Consider the following 14,297-nt stretch of genomic DNA (forward strand, 5'->3'; position numbering starts at 1 on the left):
TTTTTTTTTTTTTCCCCATAGAACTTCGATGAACCTACCAAGTACAGGTGAAGTTGAAAAAGATGCTTTAAGGTTCAACTAAGCTACGAAAGTACTATTTGTAAGATTTATTTACAAACTTTATGCATAGAAGGCAGTATTTATAAATATCACGTACAACCATATTAGGCCTTACATCTAAACATCTGAAGGGGCGTGCTTGTAAGCAGGCTGTTCGGCAGGGTATTGAGCCTCGCCCTCGTAGCTGACGTCGGCCACGAAGCCAGAGTCACCGTTAACAGTGTAGGTGACCTTCTGCAGACGACCGTCGGGAAGCTGAACGTAGTAAGAACCCTGAGTGTTATCGCCGTCGCGGGCTTCCTGGTGGTCGAAGTCGTTACCGGAGTACTCGTCCTTGACAGCGTAATTGAAGTCGTACTTGGCAGGTGCAAAAGCAGGTGTAGTGGCTGCATAGCCATAGGCTGGGGGCTGATCAGGGCGGGCAAGAGCTACGGCCACAAGTGCGCCAATGATGATAAACTGAAAAATATTTAAAAATTACATTTAAAATTTATAACTACGGCTGTCGGTATATAAGGTCTTTCTATTCTGTTGCTGATGAGCTACAAGTGAACCTGGCTCACCTTGGGAGACATGTTGAGGATGAGCTTCCAACTAATGGAGATCAAAGAACGCATTCACTTTATATACTCTAAGCTCCACTCTATGCAATGTGGTTACGGCCTTCAGAGAATGCCTAACAGAACCTCAGGGATGTCTACCGTATACCCGTTCACTAATCACTCACTTCTTCCATTATATTCATCAAATCTACATTAAATATATGAATGTCTTACTTGCGTTTATTTTTCATTGTTATTTATAGTAACAGTAGTGCAATCTCATGTATGTTGCAAAGGCTTAATAAAAAAAAAAAATACATTTCACTCTATTTGCTGTTCTTACGTATCAAACTATAGAAGTCAGTATTATATTTTCCCGTAACAATTTCTTGAGGAAACTTCATATTTATCCATTTGTTTTATTTGTTTACGTACAAAAGTACACATACACAAGTATAAAATGAAAGAAAACAGTAGTTGAAACGACGATAATTTCAAAACAGACGTGCTATGCGTGTATATCTATACACATTTACGCATGTATTTATGTATGTATATATTCTTTTTATATATATTTTTTTTTCTTTTCTTTTTTTTTTTTTTTTTACTCACGCCACTAAAAAAAATATGTGATTTATGCAAACGAAGACTTATTTCACATACGTAGTTATGCACATCCCATGTTTATGAGCATAAAATACATTGCTAATGTTTATATATAAACATTATATATATATATATATATATAATAGATATAATATATTTGCCTACATCTGATACGTGTGTAAACATGTATGTATAATCATATGTGCATACACATATACGTACATATACACAGGCATATAAATATGTGCGTGTGTTTTATATCTGTATGAACATTCAAAGATAAACATAATAAGTCCCATGAACAAAGGCTTACAGACCGTACAGAGAGGATTGGTGATGCTTCTTCCAGTTGTCTCACGTAACGGAATAGTTTATATTTACAGGATGGTATTGTGATCGAGTCCAGACTAGGCGAAGCCCCCCTTCTTGACAGCAACATCACTTGCTCAGCACCATCTTCAAGTTTTGATTTTTAATTTCTTTGAACCAAGAATACATGTCATGCTCAGTGTAATACAAGTTCATTTATTGTTATTACACATAGATGGCTCTACTTGTGCTTAGTCACCAAGGAGTTGGTTATTAGTCTTACGTATCTCACCTGTTTACCCTTTTCCTCGACTTTTGGAAAGGGTCTTTAGCATTATTTCATTGTTTTAAATGCTACCAAGATTTTAATAACAATTTAATAATCATAACATCAATAACAGTAATAACCGTATCGATGTCAACTGTATTAAAAAGAAAAACATTTTCCCGCCAATTCAAGGAATGGGGAAATCAGGATCGGTCACAAGGGCTACTGATAGACTCCTTGCCGGCTGAGCACAAAAAATACAGGGGACAGAACGTAAATTCGGGGCGAATGTATTGATGATCAAATAAGTTAGACTTTTATTTTTATTTATTTTATATAAAAAAAACACATTCTTACGACAAGACAAGTGAGGATATAAAAACAAGTGTCTTGCCGCCGAACTCTCTATTGGGTTGTTGTGCTCGTCTGATCAGTAGTGGTTCTCGCCGTCACTGGACGCCTCCTTGATGTTGTTTTCTTAAGTCTACGAGAGAGAGAGATGAGTATATTTTCATTTTTTACAAGAGGCCAGTTATGTGTTATGTGTATTGTAAATTTCGAGCATATACAAACTGAAGGATCTCATGTTTTCCTTTTAATGTTGTGGTTTCGTTTTCTCCCTAGTTTCGTTCTTTTACTTTTTATTTGTTATTTCTTTTTAATTGCTTTTAAAGAAAGAAGTATGGACATTTCAGTATATATAATAAACAGGTAAAATGAACAATATTAACTGAAAGAAATGGAAAATTAAGTTATAAATACAAAAGAAAACCTTTTACCTACTTATGAAAAGGCTTCAGGGTCGCGACGAGCGGTTTGTGCTGTATTACACGCCTTGCTACCATTCCATAGAACAGCCCCTGTTCGAAGGCCATGCTCTGCAAGATCCGCGTTGTAGTGTTGTTGCAAGGTAAGAGGTACACTGAAGAATCATGGGATACGCAAATATAGAGTGTGACAGCTTCCCTAACCAATCAATATTCGATCCCACTCGATCTAGACAAGAATGGTTTAAATTACCTGTTTGGCTACAGTCTGGAATGGGTAGTTTAGAATCTTGGTAAGGGAGGATACTATACTATTTTTAGTGTTGTGTTTTACCGATGAATCGATGATACGCATCAGTAAAAAACTATTCCCTATAAAACAAGTCAATTATAGAAAAAGGGTGTGTGCCCATTCTGCGCCCTCCTAGTTACGCCAATAATTCATATATATATATATATATATATATATATATATATATATATATATATATCGATAATACATATCATTATCGATATTATCATATTTATCATTAGTTTTACCCTTATTATTACTATTAATATGTGGTAATCCCTACTAAGGTGAGATCAATATTCTCAGGGAAAGTGGGAGAAATTACAGCAACCGACTCAAAGCTGTAATTGGGCAAAAGCCCCGAGTGCTGACAAACTCACCACACGATTATGTGACACTAAACGTCCCACCGTTAGTTTTTCCCTACTGTTCTTGTCATTCTTTTTTTCTTTGTTTCCCGACATAATTCAAGCAATAGGGTTGAATCAAGGCAAAGACATTCTTTTCTAAATTTCTTGTTTGGTGCCTCAGTACAATACACCTTGTCCACACATGTTTATATGTATGCTTATATATTTATACAAAAGTATATAACACATGTATATATACGTCCAATTTTATATGTATATATATATATTGTTTTATATCTGTTTGTATATGTACATATATAAATGCGTGTGATTGTGCTCGTGTCAATGTGTGAATGTATTTGTATCAAAACATAATTGAAATATACGTTTTACTAAACAACAGATATATATGAAGGATTAATTTAGAAACGTTGAAAGAGTAGGCGTAATAAATATTACAGACAGAATAGGTTTTCGATCTAAGCGTGCGAAGCAGCGGGCTTGTAAGCAGGCCGTTCGGCAGGGTATTCAGCCTCGCCCTCGTAGCTGACTTTAGCCACGAAGCCGGAGTCGCCGTTGACAGTGTAGGTGACCTTCTGTAGACGACCGTCGGGAAGCTGCACGTAGTAGAACCCTTGGGTGTCGTAACCGTCGCGAGCCGAAATCGTTACCAGAATAGTCGTCCTTCACGGCGTAGTTAAAGTCGTAATTGGCAGGTGCAGGAGCATCATACCCATAGGCTGGAGCTTGATCAGGGCGGGCAAGAACTATAGCAGCAAGGGCGGCAATGATGATGAATAGGAACCTATTATGAAATCATGTATTAGAAATATATATATGTTCAACACTGATGCACTTTTTATGCCTTGAGTCAAAAATTAGACCCAAGTACTTCACCTCTTGGAGAAAATGCAGAGGGTTTGCTCCTAAATAGAGGGAAAGATGGATGCATGTATGTTTGTATAAATACATATGTGTGTGTGTGTGTGTGTGTAGGTGTGTATATACGTAGTTGTATGTCTGCAGGCACATATTTTCATATCCATTTTAATCTATGTATATCATTATTTTATATGTGGTAGTGGAAATTAGATGTTTCAATGTATATGCAGACTATGCATACATCTCTCATCTCAAATATGTAATTTGTTTTTTTCTGTCTTCCATGTTCTATTAACGAACAAAAGTGATTTTCTTGATTTATTTACAAATATACAGTATAGAGGGTATCCTTATTAAATACTATCACAGCCGAGCAAGATTTTCGATCTAAGCATATGAAGGGGCGGGCTTGTAAGCAGGCTGTTCGGCAGGGTATTGAGCCTCACCCTCGTAGCTGACTTCGGCCACGAAACCAGAGTCGCCGTTGACAGTGTAAGTGACCTTCTGCAGACGACCGTCAGGAAGCTGAACGTAGTAGGAGCCTTGCGTGTCATAACCGTCGCGACCCTCCTGGTGGCCGAAGTCGTTACCGGAGTACTCGTCCTTGACAGCGTAATTGAAGTCGTACTTGGCAGGTGCAGGAGCCGGTGTAGGGGCTGCATAGCCATAGGCTGGGGCCTGATCAGGACGGGCGAGGGCCACAGCCACAAGGGCGGCAATGATGATGAACTGGAACATATTTCAAAATTACATAGATTTACATATGTGTGTGGATACGGTTATCGAGATATAAAGCCTTGTTTCCATTCCGTTTCTAATGAGTTGCAAGTTAACTTGGCTGACTTACCTTGGGAGACATGTTGAGGATAAGCTTCTATCTGATGGAGATCGGAGAACGCGTTCACTTTATATACTCTAAGCTCCACCCTACGCAATGACGTCACAGCCTTCAGAGGATGTCTAACACAACCTCAGGGATGTTTCATGTGTGGCCTTTCACTCATCATTTGCCTTTTTTTTTTTTTTTTTTTTTTTATAATATCTGAATTAAATATATAAACAAATGTTATCCATTTCATTATTCGTATAAGTAGGAACAGTAGCTGATTTTTATAGTCCTAAGAACAAAGACAAATTACTTTTATACACGCATATATTAATGTATACGTAGAACACAAAGTGTATACAAGATTTTAGAAGAATAAATTATTTAAAGTTATCTGCCGGGTCAACTGCTAAGGTCATCAGCGGCTAATAGCTTGTGGGATAGAAATGTTTAACGTTTGAAAATCTATCAATAAAGAAAGAATTTATATGAAAAATGAATAAATATTATATTAAAAATCACAATATAAATATTGTGCTTGAAAAGTATAAGAATACTGCATAAATATGCATAATTAAATTCTGTTAGAAATATTTGTCTCGCTGAAGAAACTAGTAAGATCTGTATCATGAAGACATCCGGATCACTCGGTACAACTGGGAATTATACACAAGGCTGCATACCACAAAAAAAAAATATTCAACCTGCAAGACATTGAAATAATAACAAACAGTCCATCTACAATATAATGATTAAATGCATACAGACATAAAATACAACAACAACATTATCTTCAGATATTGAAGCTTTAACATAGCAATGCAGATTCTTTTGTGTAATACACAAATTTATTCACTGAGAAAGCAACAAAAGACTTCGAGTCATTTTGAATCAGATAGAAAAATGTTTTGACTTACACCATCAGGCATCCCAGTTATTGTATACAATTAAATCTTCATTATAATCACAACAAACCCCAAAGGTCTGTTCTTGTAGACAAGCAAGTCCTCGTGACATGAACTCACGACAAATCCCTAAAACAAACATCAACTTTCACTAGAAAATTCCATCATTCGTGATCATCTTTATCATTCATTATATGATGTTTAACCATTTCAGCTATTATAACATAAATGTAGAACAATATCATGAAATGTTACATACTCCCAAAGCCTGCTCAGATATATCACACTATAATTCTGGAAAAGTCATACGTGAATCCCTCATGACCTCCGCCAAACACATGGCTCAAAAACAAAGGCGTACCCACAATACTTTGCGGGGATACTGCAAAACAGAAATCCACCTTTTTTCAATTCTTTCCAAACAAAATTAATTTTCTGTTTGCATTAATAATTTTCATTTTTTTTTTTTTCCCAAATACCTATTATTTGCTGTGTGCAATAAACACATATTACAAGACCTGTGGCACACTCATCCCCCAATACATTTTTTCAGGGGGAAAAGGGGCACCTGTGATAAAATAGTTTATTATTCCAGAGCGTTCAAAGAGAGAGAACTTGTGACCCTTCTTCCAGTCGCTTCACAGAACAGAATAGTTTATATTTACAGGGTGGTATCATGCGATACGCAATTATATAGGTGTGTAACACCTCTGACCAGTATTAAAACCCATTCGCTCTAGACAAATATGGTTTAATTTCTATTTGGCTGTTATCAGGAATGGGTAGATAAGAATCGTGATCAGGATACTACATTTTTAAATTTTTACTTCATACAATATGCGTCAGTGGTAAACTGTTCCCTACAAATAAATAAATAAAAATAATTTTGTGCCTATTCTCTCCCCCCCCCCCCTCCTAGCTACGCCAAAAAATCTTACATTCAGTGTTTGTATTCATGTGTATAGACATATATCATAATCGATATTAGCTTCACCACCATTATATCATCACTACTATTAATATGTGGTGACACCTACTAAGGTGAGATACTTATACCAGGGAAAGTGCAGCAAAAGTCTCATAGCTCTAGTTGAGCAAAAGCCCCAAGTGTTTTTTATTCTGCTCAGTTGTATTAATTTTGTTTCCTGGCATAACTTTGGCAATGGGGTTCAATCAAGGAAAAGCCATCGTTCAATAAAAAGTAATTCATGTCCGAAACCCCATTGGTTATTTTTTTTTTTTTTTTTTTTTTTTTTTTTTATGTGTCGTTTGCCTTACCCCACCTGCTTTTCAACGCAGGTAATCCTTCTATTCTCAATTTTGTGTTCGTTTAAACATATATATGAATATATAGATATATCACAAGTATATCTAGTTTCGATATATATATTCTATCTATTATATATATTAATATATGTGCATGTCTTTGTACTCTTATATATGTATATTAACGTGTGCATGTCTATGTATTTATATATATACATATATGTGTGTGTGTGTGTGCGCGCGCGCATGTATGTATGTATAAATGTTTATGTATGTATATATATATATGTGATTATGCATATGCGTGTTTATATATGTTTGTAGGCACATACATTCATATACATTTAGTCTATGTAAATAATCCGTTTATATAGAGTAAAGTTGAGATGTTTCATTGTATATACAGAGCATGTTTACATCTCTTACACCTCAAAAAAAATTTGTTTTTTTTTTTTTTTTTTTTTTTAATCTATCAAATAGGAATTTAATTTATAACAATATTTTATCCATTTTCATTATTAGTAATGACAGTAGCTGCTTTTTATAACAAAATCATTATAAAAAGAAGTAGATTTGACTCAATCCGCTTATTATGTATTAAACTATGCAAGTCATGAAATTGTTTTCCCGTAGCAATTTCTTTAAAAATAAAAAATCAAAGTATGAATACCATGCTTGAAAGTATTAAATTACTGCATAAATATGCATAATTAAATTCTGTTAGAAATATTTGTCTCGCTGAAGAAACTAGTAAGATCTGTATCATGAAGACATCCGGATCACTCGGTACAACTGGGAATTATACACAAGGCTGCATACCACAAAAAAAATATTCAACCTGCAAGACATTGAAATAATAACAAACAGTCCATCTACAATATAATGATTAAATGCATACAGACATAAAATACAACAACAACATTATGTTCAGATATTGAAGCTTTAACATAGCAATGCAGATTCTTTTGTGTAATACACAAATTTATTCACTAAAAAAAAAAAAAAACACGTGTGTATACATGATTTTAGAAAGATTGATTTACTATTTAAAATTATCTGCCGCGTCAATAGCTAAGGTCATTAGCGGCGAATATTTCGTGAGATTAAAATTTCAAACTCTTTAAAATGTTTAAAAATCAAAGTATGAATACCATGCTTGAAAGTATTAAATTACTGCATAAATATGCATAATTAAATTCTGTTAGAAATATTTGTCTCGCTGAAGAAACTAGTAAGATCTGTATCATGAAGACATCCGGATCACTCGGTACAACTGGGAATTATACACAAGGCTGCATACCACAAAAAAAATATTCAACCTGCAAGACATTGAAATAATAACAAACAGTCCATCTACAATATAATGATTAAATGCATACAGACATAAAATACAACAACAACATTATGTTCAGATATTGAAGCTTTAACATAGCAATGCAGATTCTTTTGTGTAATACACAAATTTATTCACTAAAAAAAAAAAAAAACACGTGTGTATACATGATTTTAGAAAGATTGATTTACTATTTAAAATTATCTGCCGCGTCAATAGCTAAGGTCATTAGCGGCGAATATTTCGTGAGATTAAAATTTCAAACTCTTTAAAATGTTTAAAAATCAAAGTATGAATACCATGCTTGAAAGTATTAAATTACTGCATAAATATGCATAATTAAATTCTGTTAGAAATATTTGTCTCGCTGAAGAAACTAGTAAGATCTGTATCATGAAGACATCCGGATCACTCGGTACAACTGGGAATTATACACAAGGCTGCATACCACAAAAAAAATATTCAACCTGCAAGACATTGAAATAATAACAAACAGTCCATCTACAATATAATGATTAAATGCATACAGACATAAAATACAACAACAACATTATGTTCAGATATTGAAGCTTTAACATAGCAATGCAGATTCTTTTGTGTAATACACAAATTTATTCACTAAAAAAAAAAAAAAAAAAAAAAAAACACGTGTGTATACATGATTTTAGAAAGATTGATTTACTATTTAAAATTATCTGCCGGCTGAAAGGTTTAGGGGGAATATTTGTGAGATTAAAATTTAACCTTTAAAATGTTTAAAATCTATTAATAATAGTTTTTATAAGGAAAAAAAAATGATAAAATTATAAAAAATAAAAGTTAATAATGTTGAAATTTTAAAATTAGATAAAATTTTAGAAAATTTAGATTTTTTTTGTCCAATGTAAAATCCCCCCCCCATTAATTAGTAGGGGTATGGGGCACTGTGAAAAATTAAATTTAAAGATTACAGAGCTTTAAAGAAAAAGTGTAGTGGACTGTGTTGTTACGGGAGTTTGATAGGTGCTCTTGGGGAATTAGCATTGGTGCCCCATTGTGGGGTATTGGGCTCCTGTGGGGATTTAAACCCCTGAGCATTTTGATTTTATGTATTTTTATCTTTATCATTAGCTTTTTTTACGGCCTCAATTTTTATAAAAATGTGGCGCCCCCTGTGGGATTTAATCGAGCATTTGATTTTACTGTATTTTATTTTATATTGCTTTTTTTACGGGGGGGGGGCCTAAATTTATATAAAAAAGACCCTTCCCGTCGATCTTTTGGTTGGTCGTTTTAGCATGGTTCAGGGGGCCCCCATTATGACCCCCCTTTAGGGTTTTTTTATTGAGTGTCGGAGGGGAGAGAGATAAGTATTATTATTTTTTAAATGGGCCCAGTTGGGATGGTTTGTGTATTTAATTTTTGAAAAATTAAAATTGAGGGTTCGATTTTTTTTTTTTTAAGTTTTGGTTTTGTTTTATTCTTTGTTTTTACTTTTTTTTTTTTAAAATTCTTTTAAAGAATTTATGAAATTAAATAAAATTTACAAAATAATCCCTTAAAAAGGGGCTTCAGGGGGTGGAGGGTTTATGTGTATAAAGTTGTCCCCATTCCATAAAAAAGCCCCTGTGGAAGGTCTTTTTGAAAGACCCGCGTTTAGTCGTTTGCAAAGAAAGGGATAAAAAAAAAACGTTTTGACGTTTTTTTTTTTTTTTTTGTTTGTCAATAAAGGAAAAGTTTTTTAACAGGGTGGGGGTTATTGAACGAAGTATTTAGATGTGTGGCATTTCCCCGGTATATTAAACCCCGTTCCCCTAAAATAAAATTAGTAAAAAGGCGTTTTGTGATTTTCGTCCCCCCTTGCTTGCCTGATTTATTCGTAATTTATTTTATTTATTTCATTTTCGATATTATTATTTTTTTATTAGTTTCCACTTTCAATATTATAATAATATGTGGTGATTACAAGGAAAGATTTTCCCTGGGAAAATGGGAGAAATGGCACCAAAAATCGGTTTAATGGCAAAAGGGGGTTGAAAAAATTCATATTCGGTTGGTGACCTATGTTTCTGGCTAACTTAAGTAATGGTGTTCAATCAAAGCAAAGTCATTCTTCAGTGGAAAGTAATTAATCTCCGAAATCCCATCGGTGATTCTTATGGGTGTTTTTTCGTTGTTTACTTCCATGTTTTTATCCTGGTAATTTTTTATTTAAATTTCGTGTTTGAGTCTAATTAAAGTTAGTTAAATGTTAAAGAAAGTCGTTCGATATATATATATATAATTTTATATTTTAAATTATATTTTATATTATATATATAATAATTTATTTTTTATAAATATAATTGTGTTGTTGGATTTTTATTTTATATATGTGGGGTGTGTGTTTTTAATTAAGAATTTTAAAATGTGTATGTTGAGTTAGTGTTGTTTTTGAGAATATATGTGTGGTGTATAGATATGCGCGTTTTATTGTGTGTGTGTGTGTGGGGTGTGTAGGAATGCTTATATTAATTTGAAATCTATGACAAAATGTTTTTAAAAGGGAGGGAATGAGATGCTTAGTGTATATAAGAAAAATACTTTTTACCTTAAATAAATTTGATTTTTTATACATGGTTATAAGAAACAATTATTTTTTCATTATTTATTTTAAAAAAATTTCAGTGTAGAGTTTCCTTTAAAAAATATTAAAAGGAACTAGATTTTCGATTAAGCATAGAAGGGGGGGTTTTAAGAGGCTTTTGGCAGGGTATTAGTCCCCCTCGTAGCTAGTAGTACGAAAAGAGTGGGTTTGGTGAGGTGACTTTCTGCAGACGACCGTCAGGAAGCTGTACATAATAGGATCCTTGGGTGTCATAACCGTCGCGAGCCTCCTGGTGGCCAAAGTCGTTACCGGAGTACTCGTCCTTGACGGCGTAGTTGAAGTCGTACTTAGCAGGTGCAGGAGCAGGTGTAGGGGCTGCATAGCCATAGGCTGGGGCCTGATCAGGGCGGGCGAGGGCCACGGCCACAAATGCGGCAATGATGAGGAACTGTAACATATTTCAAAATTACATTTAGTATAACATAACTGCGGTTATTGGGATACAAATCCCTGTTTTCATTCTGTTTCTGATGAGTTGCAAGTTAACTTGGCTAACCTACCTTGGGAGAGAACGCGTTCACTTTATATACTCTAAGCTCCACCCTGCGCAATGACGTCACGGCCTTCGGAGGATGTCTAACACAACCTCAGAGATGTTCCCTGTATGGCCGTTCACTCATTACTTTTTTTGACTCTTATTATTATCATTATTCATTAGCTCTGAATTAAATGAACATGTATATTGTTTACTATTATTAGTGGCAATAACTAGTCGTAACCTCATGTATGTTGCAAAAGCAGAATGGATAAGAACTCTCTATTGAAGATAAATTTTCACTTTCCTTTAGAAGTTTTTAAAAAATAGTGAAATGCTATATGCATGTGTATATATGTATGTGTATACATACTTATGTACATATACATACAAATATCTGCTTACATATAAAATGAAAATAAATAACTAGAATATGAAGTAGAAAGGTAAGACTACCATTTTGAAATATAGTTCATGTGTTTGCATATCCAAACACACACGCATGTATTTATCTATGTACATAGTTTACTCACTCAAAGAATGTACATATGCATAGCTGTACACAGTGTAAGTTTATAAGTGCAAATACTTATATACATACACTGCAAACGTTTGTTATATATATATAAACATATATATTTATAAATATTTACTTCTACTCAAAGCACACATACGCACCATGAATGCATTCAGGGCCTTAGCAAGAGGCAACTGTGATGGAAAATGGATTAAGATTCCAGAATTTTCAAAGAGAAAGGATTTGTGACGTTTCTGTTGTTCTCCTTGCATATTGGATTAGTTTGTAAATGCAGCAGGGTAATACGCACTTATATAAATATGTGATGCCATCCCTGACAAGGATTCGAACCAACCCGGTCTAGACTAAAAGGAATTAATTTGTATCTGTTCTCCCTGACTGTTTTCTGGAATGGGTAGATAAGAATCTTGTTCAGGAAGGGTACTTTACTTTTACTTTTGTGTTTTAGCAATGACCCGATGATTTGTGTCAGTGGTAACCGTTTCCTGTTAGATGTTACTCTAATTACACAAAAAGTTACGGGCCCATTGTGCTCCCCTCTTGCCAAGTCAATTATTTTTTTTACATAGTGTTTCTGCATCCATACGTTTAATCATAAATCATTATTAGTATCTTTAGTCTTATTATTAAATGTACGGTCATCGTTAGTTCCATCATCACTTTATTACTATAGAGGAAGTGGGAGAAAGTGCAGCATCTGATTCAAAGCTGCAGTTGGGCAAACGCCCCGAGTGTTGACAAACTCAACTCACGGTTGTCTCCTTTTCTTGCCAGTCTACATCTATTCTGCATACTTTTATTCTTTTTACTCTTTTGCAATTTCACTTTATTTCAATGCCCATTTGTCGATATGGGATTGAATCAAGGTACAGACATCATTGATCCAAACACATTCCCTGAAATCCCATCGATTATTGGTTTTTATTTTTATTTATTTATTTTTTTATTTATTTTTTTTTTCTTATTATGGCTGTGTCGCTTACCTCATTTATATTTATTTTCTTTTTTTTAAACCCGCGTAATCGTCCTATTGTAATTTTCTTATTTTTGCTTGTTGCCCCAGTTCACCTTATCTGTATATGTGTGCATGTGGGTTTAGGAGCTGTAAATACATAAATACATCCACACACATATATGTATATCTACACGTTATATTATGTATATATAATATACACCTACACATTATGTACATTTTATACATGCAATATTTACACACATATAATGTATAAATATAAGTAAAATAATCGGAAATATTTATGTTCTATTAAACAACGGAATTATCTGGAAGGTTTATTTACACACTTTAAAAATATTGACATCATAAATATCACAGACAAAACAGGTTTTCGATCTAAGCATATGAAGGGGCGGGTTTGTAAGCAGGCTGTTCGGCAGGGTATTGAGCCTCGCCCTCGTAGCTGACCTCGGCCACGAAGCCAGAGTCGCCGTTGACAGTGTAGGTGACCTTTTGCAGACGACCGTCGGGAAGCTGAACGTAGTAGGAACCCTGGGTGTCATAACCGTCGCGAGCCTCCTGGTGGCCGAAGTCGTTACCGGAGTACTCGTCCTTGACGGCGTAATTGAAGTCGTACTTGGCAGGTGCAGGAGCAGGTGTAGGGGCTGCATAGCCATAGGCTGGGGGCTGATCAGGGCGGGCGAGGGCCACGACCACAAGGGCAGCAAAGATGATGAACTGGAACATAGTACGGAATCTATTAGGAAGGGGCAGACGACTTGAAATGCTAAATGCGAAAATTGCCATTTCTCACAGACCTCTACTAAGTTTGCTTGGATGACCCACCTTGGGAGACATACTGAGGATGAGTTATTAACTGATACGGATCGAAGTCCGCGTTCTCTTTTTATAGTTCAAGCTCCACCCTCTGGGCTGACGTCACGACCTTCAGTAAAGAAGCTCAATGACACCCTAGCCTCAGGGATGAGCATTCGCTAACTCATCACTCTACTTTAAACTCTCACAGAAAATGTGTATATACACATGCAAAAAGCTACAGTGTGTACATATGACTATAGGTACGTAGATGAATAGTGATACTGATATCTAGGTACGTACATCTGAACACAGACACATCCCACACATACATACATAAATATACATATACAGTATACATATATATATATATATATATATATATATATGTGTGTGTGTGTGTGTGCATGTTTCTATACATATATTTAGGTTTATGTATGTATATACTGTATATATGCATGAAAGGGAAAAAGTGTACACC

At 34.6% G+C, this 14,297-nt stretch overlaps 3 protein-coding genes across 3 annotated transcripts; all 3 read right to left on the reverse strand.

The window, feature by feature from the left end:
* Positions 1 to 177: 177 nt before the first annotated feature.
* LOC125026856 (cuticle protein 21-like) lies at positions 178 to 3,308 on the reverse strand. Its single transcript, XM_047615454.1, has 4 exons — positions 3,230 to 3,308; positions 2,569 to 2,707; positions 624 to 654; positions 178 to 519 (listed from the first exon to the last, which is right to left on the reverse strand). The coding sequence occupies exons 1-4, from the start codon at positions 3,306 to 3,308 to the stop codon at positions 178 to 180; spliced, it is 591 nt and encodes a 196-aa protein (XP_047471410.1).
* Positions 3,309 to 4,381: 1,073 nt separating this feature from the next.
* LOC125027509 (cuticle protein 19.8-like) lies at positions 4,382 to 4,973 on the reverse strand. Its single transcript, XM_047616589.1, has 2 exons — positions 4,924 to 4,973; positions 4,382 to 4,805 (listed from the first exon to the last, which is right to left on the reverse strand). The coding sequence occupies exons 1-2, from the start codon at positions 4,933 to 4,935 to the stop codon at positions 4,464 to 4,466; spliced, it is 354 nt and encodes a 117-aa protein (XP_047472545.1). The 5' UTR covers positions 4,936 to 4,973; the 3' UTR covers positions 4,382 to 4,463.
* An 8,349-nt stretch (positions 4,974 to 13,322) lies between these two features.
* On the reverse strand, positions 13,323 to 13,958 carry LOC125027508 (cuticle protein 19.8-like). The gene is made up of 2 exons (XM_047616588.1): positions 13,847 to 13,958; positions 13,323 to 13,738 (listed from the first exon to the last, which is right to left on the reverse strand). The coding sequence occupies exons 1-2, from the start codon at positions 13,856 to 13,858 to the stop codon at positions 13,397 to 13,399; spliced, it is 354 nt and encodes a 117-aa protein (XP_047472544.1). The 5' UTR covers positions 13,859 to 13,958; the 3' UTR covers positions 13,323 to 13,396.
* Between the last annotated feature and the right edge of the window lie 339 nt (positions 13,959 to 14,297).

Source organism: Penaeus chinensis, chromosome 7 (genome assembly GCF_019202785.1).
Source record: "Penaeus chinensis breed Huanghai No. 1 chromosome 7, ASM1920278v2, whole genome shotgun sequence".
NCBI lineage: Eukaryota > Metazoa > Arthropoda > Malacostraca > Decapoda > Penaeidae > Penaeus > Penaeus chinensis.

Coding starts and splice junctions, on each gene's coding strand:
- LOC125026856 (XM_047615454.1), bottom strand. CDS start 3,308: ATGTCGGGAAACAAAGAAAAAAAGAATGACAAGAACAGTAGGGAAAAA. Junction 655..2,568: donor ACCCTGAAGCCTTTTCATAA/GTAGGTAAAAGG, acceptor GATCTCCATTAG/TTGGAAGCTCATCCTCAACA. Junction 520..623: donor TCCTCAACATGTCTCCCAAG/GTGAGCCAGGTT, acceptor AATATTTTTCAG/TTTATCATCATTGGCGCACT.